At 41.4% G+C, this 27,716-nt stretch overlaps 2 protein-coding genes across 10 annotated transcripts in view; one reads left to right on the top strand and one right to left on the bottom strand.

The window, feature by feature from the left end:
* CRLS1 (cardiolipin synthase 1) overlaps positions 1–2,003 on the bottom strand; it is a 22,270-nt gene extending 20,267 nt beyond the window's left edge. For 2 of the 6 annotated variants that reach the window (XM_081556432.1, XM_081556431.1), the window contains exon 1: positions 1,531–2,003. In XM_081556432.1, coding sequence (XP_081412558.1) covers positions 1,531–1,836 — 306 coding nt within the window. In that variant the 5' untranslated portion in view covers positions 1,837–2,003. The other 4 variants (XM_081556436.1, XM_081556435.1, XM_081556433.1 and 1 more) reach the window with 4 other exon arrangements.
* LOC145532100 (uncharacterized) lies at positions 921–27,716 on the top strand. Of its 4 annotated transcripts, none has more exons than XR_014072990.1 (4): positions 921–977; positions 1,412–1,522; positions 1,988–2,266; positions 22,039–22,256. XR_014072990.1 is itself a non-coding variant. In XM_081556438.1 (2 exons), exons 1-2 carry the CDS (start codon positions 1,835–1,837, stop codon positions 2,650–2,652), a joined length of 474 nt encoding a protein of 157 aa, XP_081412564.1. In that variant the 5' UTR covers positions 1,538–1,834; the 3' UTR covers positions 2,653–2,881. The 4 variants fall into 4 exon arrangements, 2 of the variants coding, with proteins under 2 accessions (XP_081412564.1, XP_081412565.1); XR_014072991.1 differs by lacking the exon at positions 22,039–22,256 and adding an exon at positions 2,611–2,881; XM_081556438.1 differs by lacking the exons at positions 921–977; positions 1,412–1,522; positions 22,039–22,256 and adding an exon at positions 2,611–2,881 and having other exon boundaries at positions 1,538–2,266.

The raw sequence follows: 27,716 nt of genomic DNA, 5'->3' as shown, positions 1-27,716 counted from the left end.
TAAGAAAAGGCAGTTCTCTAAAGATACTAAGCTTGTGTTTATAAACAGAACCAGGCAAGAAATGGTCACCTCAGCCTGGAAGGATAAGGGGGTTTGGGGGGTCAGGGAGCAGAATACTGTCACTAAAGCTACAGAAAAATTCAAATTTTCTGGGAAACAATTAGCACTACAAACCTCTACTGGAGGACCTTTTATTGAAGGTAAACCACAATATTAATTAAATGGAATCATTCTTAGAACATATTCCAAACTCAAGTTCAAAGGTCCAAGTGTTCAGAGTCCAGGAAAAAAAGATAAGTCTGTTGACCATACTGCAGTACAGATAAATCAAACACTGATCCAGTACAACAGCAACTCACTGAGGTGGGGGTGGGTGGGGGGGTGGGTAGAGTTCATGATTGAGAAAAGGGAAACACAAAGCAAAAGGTCAGAATACAGAGGGCCAAAATTCATAACAGAGATGCCCATGGGACGAAATTAAAGACACAGCTGCAAACAATCACATCATTTCATTTGGTTAATTAATAAATCAGACTGAATGTTCCTGGAACAATGAAAGGGATTCTTTTTAGCTCCATACAAAATATTTCAGTTAAAATATCTATTAATTCTAATTATTAAATTTGTAAACGTTTCTAAACTAAAATTAAGAGAGCTAATCTCAGATTACCCAACCAGATAACCTGTGGCATACTCGACCAACTACTGCCGTTCTGGGAAGGACTTCAGCCAGGATATGGCAACCTCAAAGCATCCAGCATTCAAACTCCAACATGCTTTAGCTATTAATGGAGCTGAGACCCCTGCCAGGATGTGGCCAACCCAACCCATGCTGTACAACTGATGAAAGCGGCACAGGGGCCCACTGAAGACATAACAATTGAAGATGTAATAATTGCATGAGTCTTGCTACATGACATCAAAAGCTCTCCCACACTCATGCTCTGATGTCTTCTGTTTGGTCAGTATTTCAACAGGTAAGCAGACAAATATTTTCCTCCGTTACCTCAGAAAGTCTTAATCTTTTTCTATAGTTAGAGGTTAAAAGATCTTTTAATTACGATCTAAATTAGTTACCCTTCATCCTATACAATGTTTAAAGTTACCAAAGGTCAAATGGTAAGTTAACCAAACCTGCACAAGCAAACAGAAAGGCCTGTATATATTTCTGAAGACGATCACAGACTTGCCCTAAACATTGGGGATTCGCTTCATAAAATTTAAAGTGGGCTTTTAAAAAGATAAGTGAAGGCTATTTTTACCAATGCAATAGCCAGAGGCGCGTCCAGCTACAGGTGAGGATAGAGGGGGAGGAGAGAGTTCTAACTTGATCACCGAGACGCAAAGAGGATCAGGCTGGTACTGCTGAAATTCGTCCCGACCGAATGACCCACCCGTAACTTCTCTTCAGGGAACGGTTTAAAAGTTCTGAAATGGAAGCATAGGACCTGACCAGCCAGGGCACGTTATTCGTGTCCGGGACCGAGCCCGCCGGAGCCGTCGCCCCTCCGCCTCCTCCTTGGTACGTACCAGGTTGGAGGCGCTCGTCGGGCCCCACTGGTCGCCTCGGGCCTCAACAGCAGCGTCTTCTCCGGTCGCGGGCCCGGGGGCTGCCTTCTCCGCGCCCGAGCAGTGGGCTCGCGGGCTGGCCCCAAGCAGCCGCAAGCCGAGCGCAGCCGGGCGCAGCCACCAGCGCTCAGCCAGGAAACCCAGGCAGCCGGGAGCGGGCGGCAGCAGAGCCCCGCGGGCGCGCCCCTTTCCCGGCCGCGCTCCCGGTGCCCACGCGGCGACGCGCAGGGCCCCCCAAGAGGCGCGGGCCACCCGCGAAGCCAGCATGACCCTGCTGGCGCTCGAGGGGGACGCGGTTGGCGAGAGCTCAGCAATCCAGGGCACTGGCGAACCGCTTCCTCATCAACTCCCCGCAATATTGGAGAAGCTCGACGGCCTCCATACTGGTTCTCAAACCCCAACACGCTGTCTTATACAGGTGGCCTCGGATCGCCAAGGACGGAAGCCTTCGCGACGCTTTTGCGACACCGTCGCCGCTGGGCTTACCAGCGCCCCCGGAGGCGGTGGCGGCGTCATTCGCTCGCCGTTAGGCCCCGCGGGCTCCAAAGTAGGTCTTTCCTGCAGCAGCTGTCTGCCCGCCCACCAACTTCGGGGTCGGTGGGGAGGCGAGGGGAGGAGCATGCAATCCGGACGACTGCGCGGCAGCTGTGGCCGGGATAGGGCAGAAGTCGTCTCCGGTCCTGGTCCGAAACCAAAGGTGTGCGCGGCTCTGGGAGGAGGCGTTCGGGGATGGGGAGCTTCGTGAGAGGTCTAAATATTACTGAAATACCTAGTACGGAGGAAGTGTTTAATACTAGCTCTCTGTTCTTTTCCCTCTTTTGAGCTTTCCATATGCCAAAGATATGGGTATTAAAAACTGTCAATAATAGCAATTATTGATCGTTTTCTGAAAAAAAGTATTTATTGTAGCCAAGCTAGAGTACATCATCCTGTTTAATTCAACAACTTTAGGATGGCATTAATTACTAGTTAATATAGAAATTATACATTATATTGATTGTTGATATATTATTACATTATTGGTATTTATTAATATTGCAGTGTTACAGGACTGTCTTCTTGTTGAGTTCTATGTCAAAGTGAATTTGAATGTTGTTGTGGCCTCTGAACCATTCCCTTCCGGTCTGTGATGACAGACCCACCTTGAAGTTCATCTTCAACTTAGTTCAGAGTGGCTTAGGAAAGACCTACTGAATTTGAACGTCATTGTAGATCTGAGTATTTATCCAAAGAAATCTTCAGCTTCTTACACAGGTATTGAAATGCTGATGCTGAGAGAAAAAATGAAAATGTACCTACTAGAAATGTAAAACGGATCAATAAAAAACAATGGAATTAGAATTAAATACCATATATAGACTTTCTGGATAATCCTGTCAAGGGGGGAGTGAGTGGGCAGTATTTCAGTCTCCTATCCTTTCCACTGGGTGAATTGCCTTTACTTTTTACACCTTATCCTTGTTCAGGAGACTTTCTAGTTGTCTGGAGATTTTTTTCTTCTCTGTGCTCCATGAAGTTCAGTCCCACTGTTTCCGCCTCTAGTAGTTGCCATGAGAACATGATCTTTGTGTGTGTGTGTGTGTTGGGTCTTAATTATGGCACATGGGATCTTCTTTGGTTTTGTGGGATCTTTCGTTGCCACCCAGAGACTCCAGTTGTGTCCTGTGACAGGCTCCAGAAGGCGTGGACTTAGTTGCTCTGTGGCATGTGGGATCTTAGTTCAGGGTTCTAACCCATCCATATCCCCTGCATTGCAAGGCGGATTCTTAAGCACTGGACCATCAAGGAAGTCCCAAAAATGATTTTACTTGCTTTTCTCTTCATATTTTTTTTCCTTTCTTGCTCTGATAGGTTGTATTTCTACTTCTTTTGGTATTTATCTTATCTTACTTTTATGAATTCTAGTTTAATGTTTCGGAGAAGGCAATGGCACCCCACTCCAGTACTCTTGCCTGGAAAATCCCATGAATGGAGGAGCCTGGTAGGCTAGAGTCCATGGGGTCGCTAAGAGTCGGACACCACTGAGCGACTTCACTTTCACTTTTCCCTTTTATGCACTGGAGAAGGAAATGGCAACCCACTCCAGTATTCTTGCCTGGAGAATCCCAGAGACGGCAGAGCCTGGTGGGCTGCCGTCTATGGGGTCGCACAGAGTCGGACACGACTGAAGCGACTTAGCAGCAGCAGCAGTTTAATGTTTAATTATTCAACCTCTATACAGTACTATCGGAGAAGGCAATGGCACCCCACTCCAGTACTCTTGCCTGGAAAATCCCATGGATGGAGGAGCCTGGTAGGCTACAGTCCATGGGGTCGCTAAGAGTCGTACAAGACTGAGCAACTTCACTTTTACTTTTCCCTTTCATACACTGGAGAAGGAAATGGCAACCCACTCCAGTATTCTTGCCTGGAGAATCCCAGGGACGGGGGAGCCTGGTGGGCTGCCGTCTATGGGGTCGCACAGAGTCGGACACGACTGAAGCGACTTAGCAGCAGCAGCAGCAGCATACAGTACTATCAGTCTATCTGATCTTATCTAATCCTTTTCTTATCTAATCTTGTTTGTTGTCGTTAAGTCCCTAAGTCGTGTCCAACTCTTCGAACCCACTAGGCTCCTCTATCCATGGGATTTCCCAGGCAAAAATGCTCGAGTGGGTTGCCATTTCCTTTTCCATATCTAATCTTAAAGTGAAAATGTTAGTTGCTCAGTCATGTCCCACTCTTTGCTACCCCATGAACTGTAGCCCACCTGGCCCCTTTGTCCATGGAGTTCTCCAGGCAAGAATACTGGAGTGGGTTGCATTTCCTCTTCCAGGGGACCTTCCCAAACCAAGGATTGAACCTAGGTCTCTTGCATCTCCTGCATTGCAGGCAGATTCTTTACTGTCTGAGCCACCAGGGAAGCCCCATCTAACCTTAGATACTATCTAATCTTCAGTTTTTCTCTAATCTTTTCTTATTTTTCTAAATTCTAGTTTAATGTTTAATTGTTTATTCCACTACAGTACTATCAATATGGCTATCTGGTTTTATCCCAGGCCATCAAGAATGATACCATCAAGAATAACACCTGAGCTCTTCATTTAGTTGCCTTATTGTTTGGAAATATAGCCTTTTGCTTAATAGGCAAAAATAGTCACAAAAATTAAACTGTGAAATTATTCATGGTTTCATTTAAAATCCAATTTCTTGTGTTTTGTATTTTCTTTTTTATTGTATTCTGTTAAAATGTAATTTCTTTATATGTATTCTTGTATAGTGCCATGTATGGAATTACTTTATACTGAATTGTAAGTTTTTAAAATAGAACGTTTGTCTATTGTTGGTGTAGTGATTTCATTGTTGTTGTTTAGTCACTAAGTTGTGAGCAACCAGAAACCCTGTAATTTCATTGTTCTTTTGTTTTTCACTTCAGCATAAAATTAGGGAAAAAAGTTAACACTCAAACAAAATAAAACTAACACATTAAATATAGCTGACTAGGAAATGGGGAAGTGTCAGTCAAAGGGTACAGTTCAGTTCAGTTGCTCAGTCGTATGCGACTCTTTTCAACAGCATGGACTGCAGCATGCCAGGCTTCTCTGTCCATCACCAACTCCTGGAGCTTGCTCAAACTCATGTCCATCAAGTCGGTGATGTCATCCAACCATCTCCTCCTCTGTCATCCCCGTCTCCTGCCTTCTATCTTTCCCAGTATCAGACTCTTTTTCAGTGAGTCAGTTCTTCCCATCAGGTGCCCAAAGTATTGGAACTTCAGCTTTAGCATCAGTTATTCCAATGAATATTCAGGACTGATTTCCTTTAGGATTAAATGATTTGATCTCCTTGCTGACCAAGGGACTCTCAAGAGTCTTCTCCATCACCACAATTCAAAAGCATCAATTCTTCGGTGCTCAGCTTTGTTTATGGTCCAACTCTCACATCTGTACATGACTACTGGAAAATCCATGGCTTTGACTATATGGATCTTTGTTGGTAAAGTAATATCTCTGCTTTTTAATATGCTATCTAGGTTGGTCATAGCTTTTCTTCCAAGAAGCAAGAGTCTTATAATCTCATGGCTGCAGTCACCATCTGCAGTGACTTTGAAGCCCAAGAAAATAAAAGTCTGTCACTGTTTCCATTGTTTCCCCATCTATTTGCCATGAAGTGATGGGACCGGATGCCATGATCTTAGTTTTTGAATGTTGAGTTTTAAGCCAGCTTTTTCACTCTACTCTTTCACATTCATCAAGAATCAGTTCTAATGAGGTGGATGAAACTGGAGCCTATTATACAGAGTGAAGTAAGCCATAAAGAAAAACACCAATACAGTATACTAACGCATATATATGGAATTTAGTAAAATCTGTAAAGATAACCTTGTATGCAAGACATCAAAAGAGACACAGATGTATAGAACTGTATTTTGGACTCTATGGGAGAGGGTGAAGGCAGGATGATATGGGAGAATGGCATTGAAGCATGTAAATTATCATATGTGAAACGAATCGCCAGTCCAGGTTCGATGCATGATACAGGGTACTCGGGGTTGGTGCACCAGGATGACTCAGGGGGATGGGATGGGGAGGGAGGAGGGAGGGGGGTTCTGGAAGGGGAAAACATGTACACGCATGGCAGATTCATGTCAATGTATGGCAAAACCAATCAATATTGTAAAGTAAAAAAATAGATAAATAAATTTTTTTAAAAAGGAGGCTCTTTAGTTCCTCTTTGCTTTCTGCCATAAGGGTGGTATCATCTACATATCTGAGGTTGTTGATATTTCTCCCAGCAATCATGATTCCAGCTTATGGTTCCTCTAGTCTGGTATTTCACATGATGTACTCTGCATATAAGTTAAATAAGCAAGATGATAATATACAACCTTGATGTACACCTTTTCCTATTTGGAACCAGCCTGTTGTTCTATGTCCAGTTCTAACTGTTGCTTCTTGACCTGCATACAAAGTTCTCAAGAGGCAGGTAAGGTGGTATGGTATTCCCATCTCTAAGAATTTTCCACAATTTGTTGTGATCCACACAGTCAAAGGCTTTGGCATAGTCAGTGAAGCAGAAGTAGATGTTTTTCTGGAACTCTCTTGCTTTTCCTACGATCCAAGAAATGTTGACAATTTGATCTGCCTTTTCTAAATCCAGCTTGAACATCTGGAAATTCTCAGTTCACATACTGTTGAAGCCTAGGTTGGAGAATTTTGAGCATTACTTTGCTAGCATGTGAGATGACTGCAATTGTGCAGTAGTTTGAACATTCTTTGGCATTGCCCTTCTTGGGGATTGGAATGAAAACTGACCTTTTCCAGTCCTGTGGCCACTGCTGAGTATTCCAAATTTGCTGACATACTCTAAGTGCTACACTTTACCAGCATCATCTTTTAGGATTTGAAATAGCTCAGCTGGAATTCCATCAACTCTACTAGTTTTGCTCATAGTGATGCTTCCTAAGGCCCACTTGACTTCACATTCCAGTATGTCTGGCTGTAGGTGAGTGATGACACCATCATGGTTTTCTGGGTCATGAAGATCTTTTTTGTATAGTTCTTCTGTGTATTCTTGCCACCTCCTCTTAATATCTTCTGCTTCTGTTAGGTCCATACCATTTCTGTCCTTTATTGTACCCATCTTTGCATGAAATGTTCCCTTGGTATCTCTAATTTTCTTGAAGAGATCTCTAGTCTTTGCCATTCAGTTGGTTTCCTCTATTTCTTTGCATTGATCACTGAGGAAGTCTTTCTTATCTCTCCTTTGTATTCTTTGGAACTCTGCAGTCAGATGGATATATCTTTCCTTTTCTCCTTTGCCTTTCGCTTCTCTTCTTTTCTCAGCTATCTGTAAGGCCTCCTCAGACAACCATATTGCCTTTTTGCATTTTTCCTTCTTGGGGATGGTTTTGATCACTGCCTCCTGTACAGTGTTATGAACCTCTGTCCGTAGTTCTTCAGGCACTCTATCAGATCTAATCCCTTGAATCTATTTGTCACTTCCACTGTAGAATCATAAGGGATTTGATTTAGGTCATATCTGAATGGTCTAGTGGTTTTCCTTACTTTATTCAATTTAAGTCTGAATTTTGCAAGAAGGAATTAATAATCTGAGCCATAATGAGCTCCCAGTCTTGTTTTTTGCTGACTGTATAGAGCTTCTCCATCTTCAGCTGCAAAGAATATAATCAATCTGATTTCAGTATTGACCATCTGGTGATGTCCATGTGTAGAGTCGTCTCTTGTGTTGTTGCAAGAGGGCGTTTGCTATGACCAATGTGTTCTCTTGAGAAAATTCTGTTAGCCTTTGCCCTGCTTCATTTTGTACTCCAAGTCCAAACTTGCTTGTTACTCCAGGCAACTCTTGACTTCCCACTTTTGCATTCCAGTCCCCTTTAATGAAAAGGACATCTTTTTTTGGTGTTAGTTCTAGAAGGTCTTGTAGGTCCTCATGGAACCATTCAACTTCAGCTTCTTCAGCGTTAGTGGTTGGGGCATTAGACTTGGGTTACTGTAATGCTGAATAATTTGCCTTGGAAATGAACAGAGATCATTCTGTCATTTTTGAAATTGCACCCAAGTACTGCATTTCAGATTCTTTTGTTGACTATGAGGGCTACTCCATTTCTTCTAAGGGATTCTTGCTCACAATGTCTGAATTAAATTTGCCCATTCTGGTCCATTTTATTTCACTGATTCCTAAAATGTCTGTGTTCACTCTTGCCGTGTCCTGTTTAATCACTTCCAATTTACCTTGATTCATTTCAGGTTCCTATGCAATATTGTTCTTTAAGCATCTGACTTTACTTCCATCACAAGTCATATCCACAACTGGGCATTGTTTTCACTTTGGCTCAGCCTCTTCATTCTTTCTGAAGTTATTTCTCCACTCTTCTGCAGGGGCTATTGGGTACCTACCAACCTGGCGAGTTTCCAGTTATAAGATGAGTAAATTCTGGGGCTCTAAAGTGCAACATGTGACTGTAGTAAGCAATTCTGTATTATATACTTCAAAGTTGCTTAGAGAGTAGATCTTAAGTATTCTCACTACATACATGCTCTAATTCTAACCACTGACTGCTTGGGAACCCCCAGTAGTAAAACATCTTTAAAGTAATAGCGAGATTTTTGACATTACTTAATATATGACTTGCTTTATTTTTTTTGTTGTTGTTGTTGTTCCATTTCTCCTTGTCAAATATTTAAGAATCTTGGTTTTCTTTTCTATAGAATAGAGAGACATGTTTTAATGTTATCATCTATTCAGTCCATTTCAGGACAAGTGACTGAATTTTTTTTTAATAATTTTATTTATTTATTTATGTTTGGCTGTGCTGGGTCTTTGTTGCTATGTGCTCTTTTCTTTAGCTGTGGTAATCTGGGGCTACTCTTTACTTGTGGTGCACGGGCTTCTCATTGCAGTGGCTTGTCTTGATGTGCAGCACGGGCTCCACGGTGTGCTAGCTTCAGTAGTTGTGGCACGTGTGCTTAGTAGTTGCAGGTTCCAGGCTCTAAAGCATAGGCTCAATAGTTGTGAACACTGGCTTAGTTGCTCCGCAGCATGTGAGGTCTTGCTAGACCAGGGATCAAACCCAGGTCTCCTGCATTAGCAGGCAGATTCTTTACAACTGAATCACCAGGGCTCCTCTGGACAGTAGAGAATCTGCCTGCAATTCAGGGGGCCTCGGTTCTATCCCTGAGTCAGGAAGATCTCCTGGAGAAGGCAATGGCTACCCTCTCCAGTGTTCTTGCATGGAAAATTCCATGGACAGAGGAGGCTGGCGGGCCACAGTCCTTGGGGTCGCAATGAGTGGGACATGACTAAGCAACTGAGCACACACACCAGGGAAGCCCGTGACTGAATTTTGAAAGATGATAAACACATCCTTCATACTCCCTTTTCCAGTGGAAAAAATTTAAACCAATACTATAGGTAAAGGGTCAGACTTTATTTTTTTGGGCTCCAAAATCACTGCTGATGGTGATTGCAGCCATGAAATTAAAAGACGCTTACTCCTTGGAAGGAAAGTTATGACCAACCTAGACAACATATTTAAAAGCAGAGACATTACTTTGCCAACAAAAGTCCGTCTAGTCAAGGCTATGGTTTTTCCAGTGGTCATGTATGGATGTGAGAGTTGGACGGTGAAGAAAGCTGAGCGCCGAAGAATTGATGCTTTTGAACTGTGGTGTTGCAGAAGACTCTTGAGAGTCCCTTGGACTGCAAGGAGATCCAACAAGTCCATCCTAAAGGAGATCAGTCTTGGGTGTTCATTGGAAGGACTGATGTTGAAGCCGAAACTCCAATACTTTGGCCACCTCATGGGAAGAGTTGACTCATTGGAAAAGACCCTGATGCTGGGTAGGATTGGGGGCAGGAGGAGAAGGGGATGACAGAGGATGAGATGGTTGGATGGCATCACTGACTCGATGGACATGGGTTTGGGTAGACTCCAGGAGTTGGTGATGGACAGAAGGCTGGCGTGCTGCAATTCATGGGGTCGCAAAGAGTCGGACACGACTGAGCGACTGAACTGAACTGAACCGATAGGCTCCTTCAGTGGTTTATTTCTGAGAGAAACCTTCAGATGTGAGCACAAGATAATTTTTCCTCCACAGAATACTCAGCACTTCAGTTAATATTAAAAGGGTTATATAATACCTCCAAATTGATTACAATATGAGAATTTTGTTTTTTAAAGTGTTTTGAAGGTGGTAAATAGTCTTCAGCTTCTTAATTTCATACCTCAAGGGGCTTCCCAGATGGCTCAGTGGTAAAGAATCTGCCTGCAGTGCAGGAGACGAGTTCGATCCCTGGGTCAGGAAGATCCCCTGGAGAAGGAAATGGCAAGTCATTCCAGTATTCTTGCCTGAGAAATCCCATGGACAGAGGAGCCTGGCAGACTACATTCTGTGGGGTCACAGAAGAGTCAGATATGACTTAGAAACTAAACAACATACATACTTCATTTCCTTAAAAACTGAACGGTTTGTTAGTCCTCATATTTTTAGAAACCATGTCTCTGTTACAGGGAAGAACTGAGTCTATGTTGTTTCTTTAACCTCTAACTGGATCTGTTTCTTTTACTTTAACCTTTGCTTCCCTGTTGCTTTTTTTTACTAAAAGGATACTATCCACACATAATGGTCTTCCTCTGGGAATGCTGCCCTTCTGCTTGAATGGTAAACCAAAATGCCTTTGTTCAGGACTCTGTCTACCTATGTATGGCTACAGGAGGAAAGAAATTAAGACATTCCCTCCCCAAAGCTAACCCATTCCCAGAGATATTTGTGAGATTAATGGCCTCTTTTTCTTTTCCTCCCCATTTCCACCCCGTTCTATAAAAGAGCCTGGCATCCAGACTCTGATAAGATGGTTATTTTGAGAAGGAAATGGCAACTCAGTCCAGTATTCTTGCCTGGAGAATCCCATGGACAGAGGAGCCTGGCAAGCTATAGTCCATGGGGTCACAAAGAGTCAAACAGACTGAGCAACTATCACTCACTCACTTTGAGATGTTAGCCTAATATCTTCTGTATCTACTGGCTTTCCAAATAAAGTTGTAGTCCTTGCTTCAGCGTCTCATCTGGTAATTGGCCTGTCATGTGGCGAGCAAAGAAAGCCTGGACTCAGTAATAAATTTGGCTTAGCCAGCCAGGAGACTTGCTGCTCCTGGATAGCCAGCCAATCAGGGAATATTAGAGAGAGGCAATGAGAAAGTAAAGTAAAAAGGGCCTTCAGTCTTACAAAGCGTGTCTGGGAATGGCCAGAATCAGGAAAAGAATGTGTTAATCTCTTCTTGCTTGCAGTCATTCACAGGTGGGCAGGGTCAGACTGTCTCTCAAAGAACAGAACAAAGGCACTTTAGTTTAAGGGTCAGGCCCAGGGGCAGGGTCCTCTGAGGCAGGCCATTATGTATGATTGTAATAACAAAGGCAGAAAAAAAAAAAGTTAAAAAGACAGTTCCAACATGGAGTCAGAATTGCTGCTTCACTGCAACATTCAGAGCCTGATAAAAATTTTGGAAGAGGCCTTCTCCTCTAAGCTAAATGAGTAAAACTTTCCGACATAGGTAAATGGATATCTCAATCCCTCAATATCATTGAGATAGCCACCCAGTTTTTGAAAAAAGAAAAAACTGTACTTATTTTACTGTTCTAGTCTTTACAGTACCAAAAGTGTGGCTCCAAAAATAGCTTGAATTTGTTGTATGTCATAGCAGTAACCAAGTTACTTTGTCAGTTGCATTTTAATCAGATTTAAATGGCCTTAAGTCTTTTATCGGACAGTTACAGTTTCACTCCCATGCTTTTGCAAAAATGCCTCCTCTTCAAGAAGATTTGTAAAAAGGACTGTTGGATAAATACAAGTTTCTGACTTTCCAACTATAATGTTGAACTTGGTAAGAAATTGAAGAATTCTAATGGGAAACCTGAAGGCTTCATAGAACTGTTAACAGAAAGAATTAGTTACATGGCACTAAGTGAACTGGTAAATATGGTTATAATTTTTATGGTTTCTATCTAAAAAAAATTACTGATTTAAATCTGTGTTTTCCAGGTGTAAAGAAAACCTTCTCCTTAAACCAATTATGACTTACAGTAATTTGGGGAAGCAGAATTGAAACATTTAACCTTTTGTCTCTACCTGGTTGATCCTACCAGCAGCATATGCTTGTCTCAAAGATTGAGCTTTGAGATGTGCAGCTGATAGAGTGAAACTGCGGATAGCTCATCAAATCAGTGATGGCTCCTTTGTCGCTCAGTTATTGAAACTAGATTATAATAATAGTTAATACAACTCGCTATACTAATCATTCTTTTAATTTGTTTTTTGTTTTCAAATTGTTTGTGCTTTGTGTCTCCTTGCTGCATTGAGTCATTGTCAACGTAACTAGCTTCATTCCTTATATCCTGTCTAATTTATAAGATTGTTATCCTTTACAGTACCCAGTGTGTAACCAAGCCTCCAACAAAACCTATATGGCTAAACATCTTTAGAAAATAGATCACATTTATAATATAAAGTAGTTGTAATAGTGTGATTCTAGGTGTCTCCTGGATCACAATCAGATAAAATCCAGAGAATCTTTATTGATGGGGTCTGGTCCAAAATTTAGCACCTAGAGTGACATATCAAGAATCTGGGATGAACCTTCCAGTTCTTTGGGAAAAGCTTTGATCATGAACTGTCTCCCAAATATTGGTCAAATTCCTTACCAAGAGAGGAGGACCTTAAAAATGTAATCAGTGTTTATAGCCCTCCAGTGTAAGCTGGTGAGTCCTGAGGAAACTCCAGGAGAAAAATACCTGACATCTAGCAGCCATCAGACTACAGCCACATCCTATGGTGAGCCCCGAGGAAACTTGAGATATGGGATACAGGCTCCCAGATAGCTAGGGTGCATATTGAGGAAATGATTTCAGTGAGCCCAGATTCTTGCATCTTCCCATACATAGAAAAGTGCTAAATTGCTTAAATTGATGTGCTACCTCCCAGGTTTGAAGTCCTCAAAATTCCTTACAAATAAAATATAACTCTTAACTTTTAAGTTGTAAATATTTTTAATTCTGCAGATGTACATGACACACTTCTCATATAGGAATAAAACAAGCAACATTTGCTTTTTTTTTTGGCTGCACTGGGTCTTCATTGCAGCACAAGGGCTTCTCATCGTGGTGGTTTCTCTTGTGGCACAAAGGCTCAGTAGTCGTGGCGCACAGGCTTACTTGCTTCACAGCATGTGGAATCTTCCTGCAGCAGGTATTGAACCCATGTCCCCTGTACTGGCAGACAGATTACTCTCCACTGCACCACCAGGGTAGTCCAAGAAGCAATATTTGGAACACTGGCACTGATGGCAGACATGCCCAGAGAGATCCATATGACAAGACAACAGGAAACAATTAGAATGGTCATTGCTCATTTTTCCACAAGATTGTGGAATGGACGTTGACAGTGGGAAATGGTTACAGGGAAGAACTGACTCTATGTTGGATCTGTTTTTTTTTACTTTAACCTTTCCTCCTCATTGCTTTTGTTTACTAAAAGGATACTGTCCACACATAATGGCCAACTTGGGGAACCCTGCCCTCTGCTTGAATGTTAAACCAAAATGCCTTAATCGGGACCTTGTTCACATGTGAATGGTTATAGGAGAGAAGAAATTAATACATACCCTCCCTGAGGCTAGCCATTCCAGGAGATATTTGTAAGATTTGTTGTGTTGTTGACTTGCTAAGTCATGTCCAACTCTTTTGTGACCCCGTGGACTGTAGCCTGTTGGGCTCCTCTATCCATGGGATTTTCCAGGCAACAATACTGGAGTGGGTTTCCTTTTCCAGGGGATCTTCCTGACCCAGGGATGGAATCTGAGTCTCCTGCATTGACAGGTGGATTCTTTACTACTGAGCCACCAAGGAGGCCCATTTGTAAAATTGTTGTTGCTGTGCAGTCACTAAGCTGTGTCTGACTCTCTGCAACCCCATGGACTGCATTACGCCAGGCTTCTCTTGTCCTTCACTATCTCTTGGAGTTTGCTTAAAATCATGTCCATTGTGTGATGCTATTCATCCATTTCATCCTCTGTTGCCCTCTTCTCCTTCTGCCCTCAATCTTTCCCAGAATCAGGGTCATTGCCAATGAGTTGGCTCTTCCCATCAGTGGCCAAGTATTGCAGCTTCAGCATCAGTCCTTCCAATGAATATTCAGGGTCGATTTCCTTTAGGATTGAACTGGTTTCACTCTTTGCAGTCCAAAGGACTCTCAAGAATCTTCTCTAGCACCACAATTCAAAAGTGTCAATTCTTGGGTGCTCAGCCTTCTTTAAGGTCCAAATCTCACATCCATACATGACTAGTGGAAAAACCGTAGCTTAGACTATATGGACCTTTGTAGACAAAGTGGTGTCTCTGCTTTTTAATATGCTGTCTAGATTGGTCATAGCTTTCCTTCCAAGAAGCAAGCGTCTTTGAATTTCATGGCTGCAGTCACCATCTGCAGTCATATTGGAGCCCAAGGAAATAAAATCTGTCTCTGCTTCTACTTTTTACCCTTCTATTTGCCATGAAGTGATGGAACCAGATGTCATGATCTTAGTTGTCTGAACGTTGAATTTTAAGCCAGCTTTTTCACTCTGCTATTTCACCCTCATTGAGAGGCATTTTAGTTCCTCTTTGCTTTCTGCCATTAGAGTGGTATCATCTGCACATATCTGAGGTTATTGATATTTCTCCCAGCAATCTTGATTCCAGCTTGAGCTTCATCCAGCCCAGCACTTCACATGATGTATTCTGCATATAAGTTAAATAAGCAAGGTGACAAAGTATAGCCTTAACATACTCCTTTCCCAATTTTGAGCCAGTTTGTTGTTCCATGACTTGTAACTGTTGCTTCTTGACCTGCATACAGGTTTCTTAGGAGACAGATAAGGTGGTCTGGTATTCCCATCTCTTTAAGAATGTTCCACAGTTTGTTGTGATCCACACAGTCAAAGGCTTTAGCACAGTCAATGAATGAAAAGTAGATGTTTTTCTGAAATTCCCTTGCTTTCTCCATGATCCTATGAATGTTGGCAATTTGACCTCTGGTTCCTCTGCCTCTTGGAAACCCAGCTTGTACATCTGTAAGTTCTTGGTCCACATACTCCTGAAGCCTAGCTTGAAGGATCTTGAGCATTACCTTGCTAACGTGAAATGACTGCAGCTGTACACTAGTGTGAACATTCTTTGGTATTGCCCTTCTTTGAGACTGGAATGGAAACTGACCTTTTCCAGTCCTGTGGCCACTGCTGAGTTTTCCAAATTTGCTGACATATTGAGTGCAGCACTTTACCAGCATCATCTCTTAGGATTTGAAATAACTCAGCTAGAATTTCATCACCTCTGCTAGCTTTGTTCATAGTAATGCTTCCTAAGGCCCACTTTGGAGAAGGAAATGACAACCCAGTCCAGTACTCTTGCCTAGAAAATCCCATGGACGGAGGAGCCTGGTAGGCTACAGTCCATGGGGTCGCAAAGAGTCGGACACAACTGAGCGATTTCACTTTCACTTTTCACTTTCACGCATTGGAGAAGGAAATGGCAACCCACTCCAGTGTTCTTGCCTGGAGAATCTCATGGACAGAGGAGCCTGGCGGGCCATAGTCCATGGGGTCACAGAGAGTCAGACTTGACTGAAGTGACTGACCACAAGGCCCATTTGTCTTCACACTCCAGGATCTCTGACTCTAGTTGAGTGACCAAACCATCGTGGTTATCCATGTCATTAAGACCTTTTTGATATAGTTCTTCTGTGTATTCTTCCCATGTGTTCTTAATCTCTTCTGCTTCTGTTAGATCCTTACCGTGCCTGTCCGTTACTGTGCACATCTTTACATGAAATATCCCCTTGGTATCTCCAATTTCCTTGAAAAGATCTCCAGTCTTTCCCATTCTGTTGTTTTTCTCTATTTCTTTTCATTGTTCACTTAAGAAGGCCTTTTTATCTCTCCTTGCTAGTCCCTGGAACTCTGCATTCAGTTGGATATATTTTTCCCTTTCTCCTTTGCCTTTGGCCTCTCTTCTTTTCTCAGCTATTTGTAAGGCCTCCTCAGACTACCACTTTGCCTTTTTGCGTTTCTTTTTCTTTGGATAGTTCTGGTCACCACCTCCTGTACAATGTTATGAACCTCTGTCCATAGTTCTTTAGGCACTCCGTCTACCAGATCTAACCCCTTGAATTTGTCACCTCCACTGTAGAATCATAAGGGATTTGATTTAGGTCAGACCTGAATGGTCTAGTGGTTTTCCTTACCTTCTTCAATTTAAGTCTGAATTTTGCAAGAAGGAGTTCATGATCTGAGCCACAGTCAGCTCTCAATCTCGTTTTTGCTGACTGTATAGAGCTTCTCCATCTTCAGCTGCAAAGAATATAATCAATCTGATTTCAGTGTTGACCATCTGGTGATGTCCATGTGTAGAGTTATCTCTTAATGTTGTTGCAAGAGGGTGTTTGCTGTGACCAGTATGTTCTCTTGGCAAAACTCCGTTAGCCCTTGCCTTGCTTCATTTTGTACTCCAAGGCCAAACTTGCCTGTTACTCCAGGCATCTCTTGACTTCCCACTTTTGCATTCCAGTCCCCTTTAATGAAAAGGACATCCTTTTTTGGTGTTAGTTCCAGAAGGTCTTGTAGGTGTTCATAGAACCATTCAGGTTCTTTGGCATTAGTGGTTGGGGCAGAGACTTTAATTACTGAGATAATGAATGATTTGCCTTGAAAACGAACTGAGATCATTCTTACTTTTTGAGAGTGTACCCCATTACTGCATTTCAGACTCTTTTGTTGACTATGAGGGCTACTCCATTTCTTCTAAGGGATTCTTGCCCATAGTAGTAGATATAATGGTTGTCTGAATTAAATTCGCCCATTCCTGTCCATTTTAGTTCACTGATTCCTAAGATGTCAGTGTTCATTCTTGCCATCTCCTGCTTGACCACCTCCAATTTACCTTGATTTATAGACCTAACATTCCAGGTTCCTACGCAATAATCGTTATAGCATTGGATTTTATTTTCACCACCAGACACATCCACAACTGAATATTGTTTCTGCTTCAGCCCAGCTCTCTTTCTGGAGCTATTTCTCCACTCTTCCCCAGTAGCATATTGGACATCTACCTGCCTGGAGGGTTCATGTTCCTAGATTAGCCTTGGTTCCTAAATGCATGTATTCTGGATGTGGGAGAAACTGAACCAGAAAGAAGCCACTGGCCTGGAGAAGATAATTCATCCTGTAGGACAGTACCCAGACTTTCTAGATATGATCAACTAGCTGGCAGCATGGTAGATTTTCCATTTTTCATTCCAGTGTTTGCTAAGACCAGGTGCTCTTAGATGATGGGGTACATGGTAAAAACAGTACCTATGAACTTCAACCCATTGCCTTACTTTTTCAGTTGTAAAATGACTTCCTTAGTGAGAAATAATATGTGGGATATCCTGGTGGTAAATAAGTTCAGTAACGTCACATATGGCATTGCTGAAAGAAGTAAGGCAGCAAGAAGAGACCTATCCAAAATAAGCTCTCATCTTACTTCCAGAGAGAACAAATTGCTACCCTCTTGGGGTCCAGTGTAACTGATCTGTCACCAAGTGGTAGCTCATCCCCCTGAAGTTTGGTGCTGTGTTGTCTCAGATGAGCAGCTCTGCTGTCAAGTTAGACCCTCAGCAACAGTAAAGTCTAGGTCAGTTTTGTTAAAGGGATATTCATGTTGTTGAGCAGATGCCTAACTGCAACCCCTGGTCACATAGCTCTTTGTTTATTAACTCATTGGCAAGGGCTGGGGTGGCTAGAGGAAGAGACTAGCTGACATCCGTTTAGCTGTGAAGCTCCTTTGGTGCACATTCACGTGGATACAGGTGTTCTCAAACTCAGGAGTACATTCTGAGAAGCTCTTTGGCAAGCCTCTTCCCCAGACTGACTTTCATGCATTGAGCAAGTATTTATTGGGTGCCTGCCAATGCAAGATACTGTTATAGGAACAGAGAGCTTAAAAGTGAAGATAATAGCTTAAAGTCCCTATCCCCATGGGACTTACATTCTAGTGGGATAAAGAAACAGACATAAACAAGATGAATAAACTATATAGTATATTAGATTGTCAATACAGAAGGAAGAAAGAGTTGAGGGGAGTGCAATTATAAACAGAATGTCCAGGGAAGATGTCACTAAGAAGGTAATATTTGAATAATGACCCAAAGGAATTGAGGGGATGACCCATGTCGCCCTCTGGTTGAAAAGCATATCAGATTGAAGAAACAGCATATGCAAAGGCTCTTGGGTAAGAATATGCCTGGTTTGTACAAGGACCAGCAAGGAGACCAGTGTGCCTGAAGCAGAGAGCATAAGGGAGGTGAGAACAGTAGTTGAAATTAGAGTGTGAGTTAAGTGCAGGTGTGACCAGCTTGTTTCTTATCTATCCTGACTGGCTAATACATATGATGTATGCTTGCAGTTGTGCCCACTGGGAAAAAATCCTTTTCTCAGTGTTCTTCAGAGCACTGCATTCTCCTTAGATTCCCTAATATGCCAGCAGATCACTTTTGGCTAGTGCCAGATTTAATGCAGAGCCATCTGTAAGCCAGGCTCAAATTGTTTCCCTCTCAGTCAGCTAACTCCTACATGAGGCCCCAGATACAGAAAGGAGAGGGCAATATGACAGGATCAGACACACTGGGAGTGCAAGTTACATTTCTGAAAACATACTGGGCCTTTGGGACCGACTCGAGCCTGTTCTTCCATATACACCTTTCACTTTATGATGGATGCTGCCACATCCACTCAATGTTATGACTTACGGATCAGAGAATACCTCTTAGTGTCCTGTGGCAGTAGATGAAGGCTCGGTAGAAAGCCTAGAGCTGTTTCTGAAAAGGAGGTATAGTTATTTGCTGAAGAGTACCTGGCCTTATGCCAATCCAGGAAGCCTGTATCATGATTGGCCTATGAGGACCTGCCTAGACCAGCCTCTGTAGCGTAATCTGACACAGAAACTTAGGGTACCAACATAACAAAGATGTTTGCACTGCAGCCTGGACCAACTAGAGAGCGTTCTCTTGCTTTGAGCCTATTTGGGTCCTGGACCCAATTCCAGTGTGTGGGGTGGAATTTTCCCAAACCACCAAGCAAATCTCTGGACACTAGCTGGACGTCCTACAATTTGACTCAGTTCTGACACTATCAACTTGGAGATAGTATCAGGTTCTACATGTGAAGGGATCAGTCTTGTAAAACTGCCCTCCACTTCAAATACAAATCCCAAACCCAGGTGGTTATCTGTGCTTCTAGTTGGCTGTACATCAGAGATTCCCACAAATCCCCTTAGTGGATTTCAGTCATTTGCTAGAGCACCTCACAGAACTTCAGAAACCCATTTACTTACTAGAATAGTTATTTATTGTAAAAGGATGTAACTCAGGGATAGCCAGGTGGACAAGATGCATAGGGCAAGTTACGGTGAAAGGATGTGGAGCTTCCACACCCTTGCCCCAAATCTCCACATGTTCACCAACCCAGAAGCTCCCCTAACCTTCTCCTTTTGGTCTTTAGTGGAGACTTCGTTGTTGTTGTTTTTTAGTTGCTAAGTCGGGTCTGACTCTTTGCAACCCCATGGACTGTAGCTCGCCAGGCTCCTCTGTCCATGGGATTTTCCAGGCAAGAATACTGGAGTGAGATGCCAGTTCCTCCTCCAGGGGATCTTCCCTACCCAGGGATCAAACCCATGTCTCCTGTGTCTCCTGCATTGGCAGGTGGATTCTTTACCACTGAGCCACGTGGGAAGCCCATACCCTTGCCTGACTAAATCCCCCCCTCGATTCACCAGGGAAGGGGGACACAGTTCCTGAGGTGCTAGCCTACTGTATTCCCCCTTTGCCTGGCAAAATAATAAAGCCGCTCTTTCTCCTCCATAACTGTGTCTCCATATTTCTCTTTGGCATTGGTGCACAGAGAGGCAAGATTTTGGCAACACCACTGTAAGATGGATTTAGGCCTAACTTCATTTGTTACCTGATTCCCATAGCTCCATCCCACCCTCCATCCAACTGTAATCTACAATGATGTTCTGAATTTCTCAGGGCTAGTGTTAGCTCATCGGTAATATATCAAATTTTTGGTTTTGATTCTAGACATAAGAGCTATTTATATATTAATTTTAAATTTATGGTTTTATTGCTTTGTGATGAGAAATTATTATCTAATATTTTTAGTTTTTAGAATTTAAGGTTTATTTGCAACTTCTATGCATATTTGAAAAGAAGGTATACTCTGTCTCCAGGGTGCAGATTTTGATATTTATCAGTTAGATTCACCTCAATAATATGTTACTCATTTCTTCTTAATTCTTTTTCATTTAAAAAAATGAAGTATACTTAACATACAATATTACATGAGTTACAGGTGTACAACATAGTGATTCACAATTTTTAAAGGTTATATTCCATTTATAGGTACTATAAAATATTGGTTATATTCCCTATGTTGTACAATACATCCTTGTGGCTTATTGATTTTATGCATAATAGTTTTACCTCTTAATTCCCTAACTGTATCTTCCCCCTCCTCACTGGTAACCATTAGTTTTTTTTAATATCTCTTCCTTTTTTGTTATGGCCATGTTTCATTTTTTATATTCCACATATATGTGACATACAATATTTGTCTTTCTCTGATTTACTTAATGTTCTTGAAATCCATCCATGTTGTTATAAATGGCAAAATTTCATTCTTTTTATGGCTAAGTAGTATTTCAGTATGTGCGTGTGTATTGGGGTATTTGAATTAGTGGGGCATTTGTATATATATATGTATATATACCCATACCCAGGATTGCAGTTGCTGGGTTATGTGGTAGTTTTTTGAGACACCTCCATACTGTTTTCCATAGTGGCTGCACCAATTTACATTCCCCCCCAGCAGAGTACAAGGGTTCTCTTTTCTCCACTTCTTTGCCAACATTTGTTGTGTTTTTTGATAGTAGCGTTTCTGACAGGTGTGAGGTGATATATCATTGTGATTCTACAACTTGCATTTCTCTAATCATTAGCAATGTTGAACATTCTTTCGTGTCCCTGTTGGCCATCTGTTTGTCCTCTTTGGAAAACTGTCTAGTCATGTCTTATTCCCATTTTTTAACTGGATTGTGTTTGTGATGTTGGGTTGTATGTGTTGTTTCTATATGTTGGACACTAATCCCTATCAGTCATATCATTTGCAAATATTTTCTTCCATTCAGTTCACTGTCTTTCTGTTTTGTCTATGGTTTCCTTTGCTGAACAGAAGTTTTTAAGTTTAATTAGGTCCCCTTTATTATTGGGTTGGCCAAAAGGTTTGTTCATTTTTTTCCTGTAAGATGGCTCTAGTAGCGCTTAGGTCTCTTTAACTTCATTCAAAACAATTTTGTTAGACTGTATTATGACAGCTGTCATATCAGCATGCAGTTTTCTTTTAAATGGTGGATTTTTGTGTAGACATTTCAATGTTGAAGAGGGAAGAAAAAAGCAACATTTTCAGCATATTATGTTTTATTATTTCAAGAAAGACAAAAATGCAACTGAAATACAAAAAAAGATCTTTGCAGTGTATGGAGAAAGTGTTGTGATTGACTGAACATGTCAAAAGTGGTTTGCAAAGTTTCACGGTGGAGATTTGCTGGATTGTGCTCCACAGTTGGGTAGACCAGTTGAAGTTGATAGCAATCAAATTGAGACATTAACATTGTTGAGAACAATCAATGTTGTACCATGTGAGAGATGGGTGACATACTCAAAATAACTAGATCAAGCAAGGAAAATCATTTGCACCAGCTTGGTTATTTAATCACTTTGATATTTGGATTCCACTGAAGTTAAGCAAAAAAAAAAAAAAAACCTTTCTTGACCGTATTTCTGCATGTGATTGTCTACTTGAACATAACAAAAATGTTCCATTTTTAAAACAAATTGTGACAGGTGATGAAAAAGTGTCCTGTACAATAATGTGGAATGGAAGAGATCATGGGGCAAGTGAAATGAACCATCACCAACCACACCAAAGGTTGGTCTTCATCCAAAGAAAGTGATGTGTATACAGTGCTACTGAAAAGGAGTCTTCTGTGAAAAATGGCAGAAGGTAGTGGAACAAAGTGGTGAATACACAGAAAAGTAAAAATTTAAGTTGAAAAAATGAAGTATGGCTAAGTCCCTTCACTGTTCACTTGAAACTATCACAACTCTTTGTTAATTGCCTATACCCCAATAAAAATAAGAAGTTTAAAATAGCAACAAGAAAAAAAGAAATTTAAGTTAAAAAAAGTGAATATGTTGTTCAATAAAGTTCTTGGTGAAAATGAAAAATGTGTCTTTTATTCTTTTAAAAAAACCAAAGAAATTTTTTGGCCAACCCAATCATTTGGGTTTTTATCTCCTTTGCTTTAGGAAACATGTCAGAAAAATAATACTGCTATGATTTATGTCAGAATGAACTGCCTATGTTTCCTTCTAGGAGGTTTCTGGTCTTACCTTTACATCTTTAATCCTTTTTGAGTTTATTTTTGTATGTGGTGTTATTAGAGTTTGTTTGCTTATTCTTAATTTTTGTCCACTTGACTACCATGAACTGAGAGAAGCAAACCAGAATCTCTTACTAATCTTACTAATCTCTTACTTTCCTAGTATCTCTTGTAGTTTCTGCTTCCTATTGCTCTTTGGCACATATCCATAATTATTATTATTCTAGAATTATATTTTCCTTTAATAATGCTTTGCCTTGATTTTAATCTCCTTTTATATTAAGATGACACCTTTGCTTTCTTTTTGTATTTTTCTGGTATATCTTTGTCCATACTTTCATTTTCAACTTCATAATTGACTTTGTTTTAGGTATAACTTGCATCCAACAGCTTGTTATCCCATCTGAAAGACTTTTGTTTCAAAAGGTGACTTTATCTCATTTGCATTTATTGATTTGACATATTTGGGTTTAGGTGTACTTCTGTCATGAATATGGTAGGCTTTTTTCTTAGTCCTAAAATCCACAATATAATGTTTTCTTGTTTTGCTTTGTATGTTTCTGTTCTAAAATTTGTGCTGGGATTTATTTTAATCAGGAATAAGTTGACAGACATGAGACAACTGCCTTTGAAAGAATTTATTACTTATACTTCCCAAGAGAAAAGGGCAATACCATACCACAAAGGGCCACAGGGTGAATCACTAAGGCTGGTCAGGGGGCGGGAACAAAGGGAAATCCTAGGCACTTACTGCTGTGGTGGTGGGAAGTGGTTAGGTGAGGACATCCCATATTGAGCAGGAAGTGAAACAGTTATTGGGATTTGTGGTTGGAGGATTCATAGTCAGAGAAAGCCAGATCCCAGGAGAGATGTAAACAACTTTGGACATTAGTTTGCCTTGTGATTAATGGATGCCAAATAGACAATAGAGGATCTAAGAAACACAGAAGTTTTTTTTCTGATAATTTAGATAAATATCATCTTTTTTCTATAATTTCATCAAATTATGAAAAATCAGATGAAAAATCATCCAAAAATAATTTTACCATTTGACTTTTAAAACAGCATCTATTATTTTCCCCTTTGAAAAATGTATATAAACATGGTATATTTACATACATCAGCTTACGCTACATCAGTTCAGTTGTTCAGTCATGTCCGACTCTTTGTGACCCCATGAATCGCAGCACGCCAGGCCTCCCTCGCCATCACCAACTCTCGGAGTTTACCCAAACTCATGTCCATTGAGTTGGTGATGCCATCCAACCATCTTACCCTCTGTTGTCCCCTTCTCCTCCCGCCTTCAATCTTTCCCAGCATCAGGGTCTTTTCAAATCAGTCAGCTTTTCGCATCAAGTGGCCCAAGTATTGGAGTTTCAGCTTCAACATAAGTCCTTCCAATGAACACTCGGGATTGATCTCCTTTAGGATGGACTGGTTGGATCTCCTTGCAGTCCAAGGGACTCTCAAGAGTCTTCTCCAACACCACAGTTCAAAAGCATCAATTCTTCGGTGCTCAGCTTTCTTTATAGTCCAACTCTCACATCCATACATGACTACTGGAAAAATTATAGCTTTAACTAGACAGACCTTTGTTGGCAAAGTAATGTCTCTGCTTTTTAATATGCTGCCTAGGTTGGTCATAACTTTCCTTCCAAGGAATAAGTGTCTTTTAATTTCACAGTTACAGTCACCACATGCAGTGATTTTGGAGCCCCCCAAAATAAAGTCTGCCACTGTTTTCTCTGTTTCCCCATCTATTTGCCATGAAGTGATGGGACTGGATGCCATGATATTAGTTTTCTGAATGTTGAGCTTTAAGCCAACTTTTCACTGTCATCTTTCACTTTCATCAAGAGGCTGTTTAGTTCTTCACTTTCTTCCATAAGGGTGGTGTCATCTGCATAGCTGAGGTTGATATTTCTCCCAGCAATCTTGATACCAGTTTGTGCTTCATCCAAGTATATATTATAGAAACATATAGTGTACGTGTATACTATGTATGTAATATTTCCTCTTCCCTCTCGTATCTATCACTTTATTTCATTTGATGTTATCTGTGCTAACTTTTGTAAAATGTGCTTTTATACTAGTAATGCCTTTTAACTCTCTATCCCACAGATACATCATATTTACATCACTATCTACGTTCCTTTCTTTTTTATTTACTGTAAGTTGTATTTTAAAAGATTCCCCAAGAATGGTTCACACTTCAAATTCTTAGTTAGGAGGTATCTGTTGGCTTTAGTTAGGAAGTTTTTTGAGAGGCAAATAACCTCAGTAGTGGCTGACTTTGTGGCCCCATAGACTGTAGCCCACCAGGCTCCTCTGCCTATGGAATTTTCCAGGCAAGAATACTGAAGTGGGGTGCCATTTCCTACTCCAGGGGATCTTCCCAACCCAGGGATCGAACCTAAGTGTTTTGTGTCTCCTGCATTGGCAGGTGGATTATCACTAGCATTTATACATGAATGATAATTGTCTGGCAACCCAGTACCATTTGAACTCTCAACATATAGGAAAAAGGCTGGCTTTACTGGTGCTGCCTTCTAACCTAGAACCCAGAAAACTCCTCAGCATTCTAGGTAAAGGGCATATAACCTAGGCTTCTTCAGTCAGGCATTTCTGGATGAGATTTGTTTTTTGGGTTTGGCAATTTAAGGATGCCCCATGAAGAATCCTTTCTTGCTGTTTTGATGTGAGTGGGGACATTTTTCCAGCTTTCTGCAGAGGCAGTGGGTTCCTTGTGTTCCTGGTACAGAAGTGGCATCCATGGGACATGGAGGCAACAGCACCTTCCTCTCGTGCCTTGTGTGGCAGTGGGGTGGTAGCAGCTTCCTCTTCAGAACAATTTTAGAAATTGCTCCTTGAAGCTTATCCTTCAGTCTTTCAACAGTTCTGACAGCTAACCAAAATTCTTTCAAAACCCTCCTTTTTCTGCTTAAGCAAGTGTCAGTTTCTGTTTATATCCAATAGTGTGCAAACCAGTTCATGGGCCAAATGTGACCCACTACCTGTTATTGTTCAATGGATGAAAAAAATTAAAGAGTATTTAGCATTCTAGACACATGAAAATTTTATGAAATTCAAATTTCAGTGTCTATTAGTAAAGTTTTTTTGGCACACAGCTACACTCATTTGAGTGTTACAATGGCAGAGTTGAATAGTTGTGACAGGGGTTATATGGCCAAGAAAGCCTAAAATTTTTCCTATCTGGTCTTTTACAGAAAAAAATTGACTCCAGATTTCCAACTAAGAAACTTGACCAAAATATCTGGGTATAAAATTCTTTGTTTAAAAGATCTGTAGGTATTACTCTACATACATCAGTGATGAGTGTTGCTTTGGAGAAATTTGAGGACAGCCAGATTTGTTTTCTCCTTCAAAGTGGCTTACCAGTATGCCTGCTGGAGTCCAGCTCCAGCAGCCAGGGAATCGCCCTGAAGGGATGGATGGGGTCGGCGAATGATGCAGCCTCTCACTCATTTGGACTGCATCTCGGCGGAGAAAATGATGCAGTCTCTCGCTCAAAGCACTGGGCTGCATGTTTATTTTAAGCATCAGGTTTTCTTTTATACTTTTACAAAAGCATTAGGTCAGAGGTATGACATCTTCAGTTTCCCCTCACCCATATTTACTGTCTCCATAAATCATTGTTGTCCTTCAGAGTTCCCTCTTAAGTGTCCTAGTGATGACATTGTAACTCAAGTTTGTCTCTGGGCTGTATATCACATTCTTCAGTTTATTTCTTATCTCTTTAAATCTTGTTATCCCCTAGTAACTTAAACTCATCATCTCCTAAAAAGGCTTTTAGCTATTAGTATCTCTAAAATACCTAGTTTCCATAAGCTATAGTAAAATATGCCAACACTACAACATACCTTAAACTTTTAGGTTCTAACTATTCTTAATCATTCCTAACCCCTAAACTCAGCAAACTTCTTTTGCCATAAACATTCCCCTTACAGGCAGGTTTCAGATAACAATGTTTCCCATGGTCTCAAGCTGCAGCCTATGTGCTCATCCTGGAGCATTCTTTGTAAAGATCCTTGAACAAATGTCGATAGTTAACTTTATGGATTATAACATTCTTTCCAGCCAACTCAATCTCAACCGGAAGAAGGAAAGGACAAGTCAGAATCACAAGACCTAACTCCTTCATCCCAGGACCGTGCCTGCAGGATGAGGAGAGGGGGTTGGGGCCGTGCCTCCATTTTGTCAGTAATGCCTATCGCGGCTCCCAACATATGCCTTCTCATTTAACTTCTCCTTTTACTTCTTATACTTCAGCTAGGTCCAGAGAAGCTGCTGCTGTCAATCTGTACACTCTATTCACACTATTGCAATGGTAGTTTTACTTTTTGCTCCAATAGGTGTGCAAAGTACACTTCGAGAGATACTTTGTTGCTTCCTTCAGAAATCTTCAGTCATAGGCATTATCTCTGCCTCCCTCATGCAAGGCTGCCTGGAAACTTTTGGCGGTTCTTCCTAGTCTTGGGGTCTAGGGGTCTCAGTTGTTTCCTAGTTCACAGAAGATGGACTATATACTTTTGTTCTTCAGTTTCCTCACTGCTCTCGAGCAACCTCCCAGAGAGAAATGAAGGAGAATGCCTCCTTCTTGTTAACTAGAAACACCTTTTATTCTCTTGTTCTTTTTCTATATTCTTTTTTAAAATATTTTTGGCTGTGCTGGGTCTTCATTGTTGCGTGGGTTGCTGCAAGCGGAGGCTACTTTCTAGTTGCGATGCGTGGGCTTCTAATCTGAGGTGGCTTCTCTTGTTGCAGAGCATGGGCTCTAGGGCCTACAGGCTTCAGTAGCTGTGGCACTCTGGCTCTAGAGCAGTTTCAATAATTGTGGCACTTGGGCTTAGCTGTTCTGCAGCATGTGGGATCTTCCCACATCAGGGATTGAACCCATGTCTCTTGCATTGGCAGGCGGATTCTTTACCACTGAGTGGTCAGGGAAACCCTTTTTCTATATTAAGTCAAGTTGCTTAAGCACTCTGGTTAAGTTCTGTAACACTCTTGTGTCCTCATTTATAAATGATATAATCACCCACTTTATATTCATTGGAAGGACTGAGGCTGAAGCTGAAGCTCCAATACTCTGGCCACCTGATGTGAAGAACTGACTCACTG

Source organism: Giraffa tippelskirchi, chromosome 13, assembly GCF_054371585.1.
Source record: "Giraffa tippelskirchi isolate mGirTip1 chromosome 13, T2T-mGirTip1v1.2.pri, whole genome shotgun sequence".
Lineage (NCBI taxonomy): Eukaryota > Metazoa > Chordata > Mammalia > Artiodactyla > Giraffidae > Giraffa > Giraffa tippelskirchi.
This window is presented reverse-complemented; position numbering and strand designations above follow the sequence as displayed.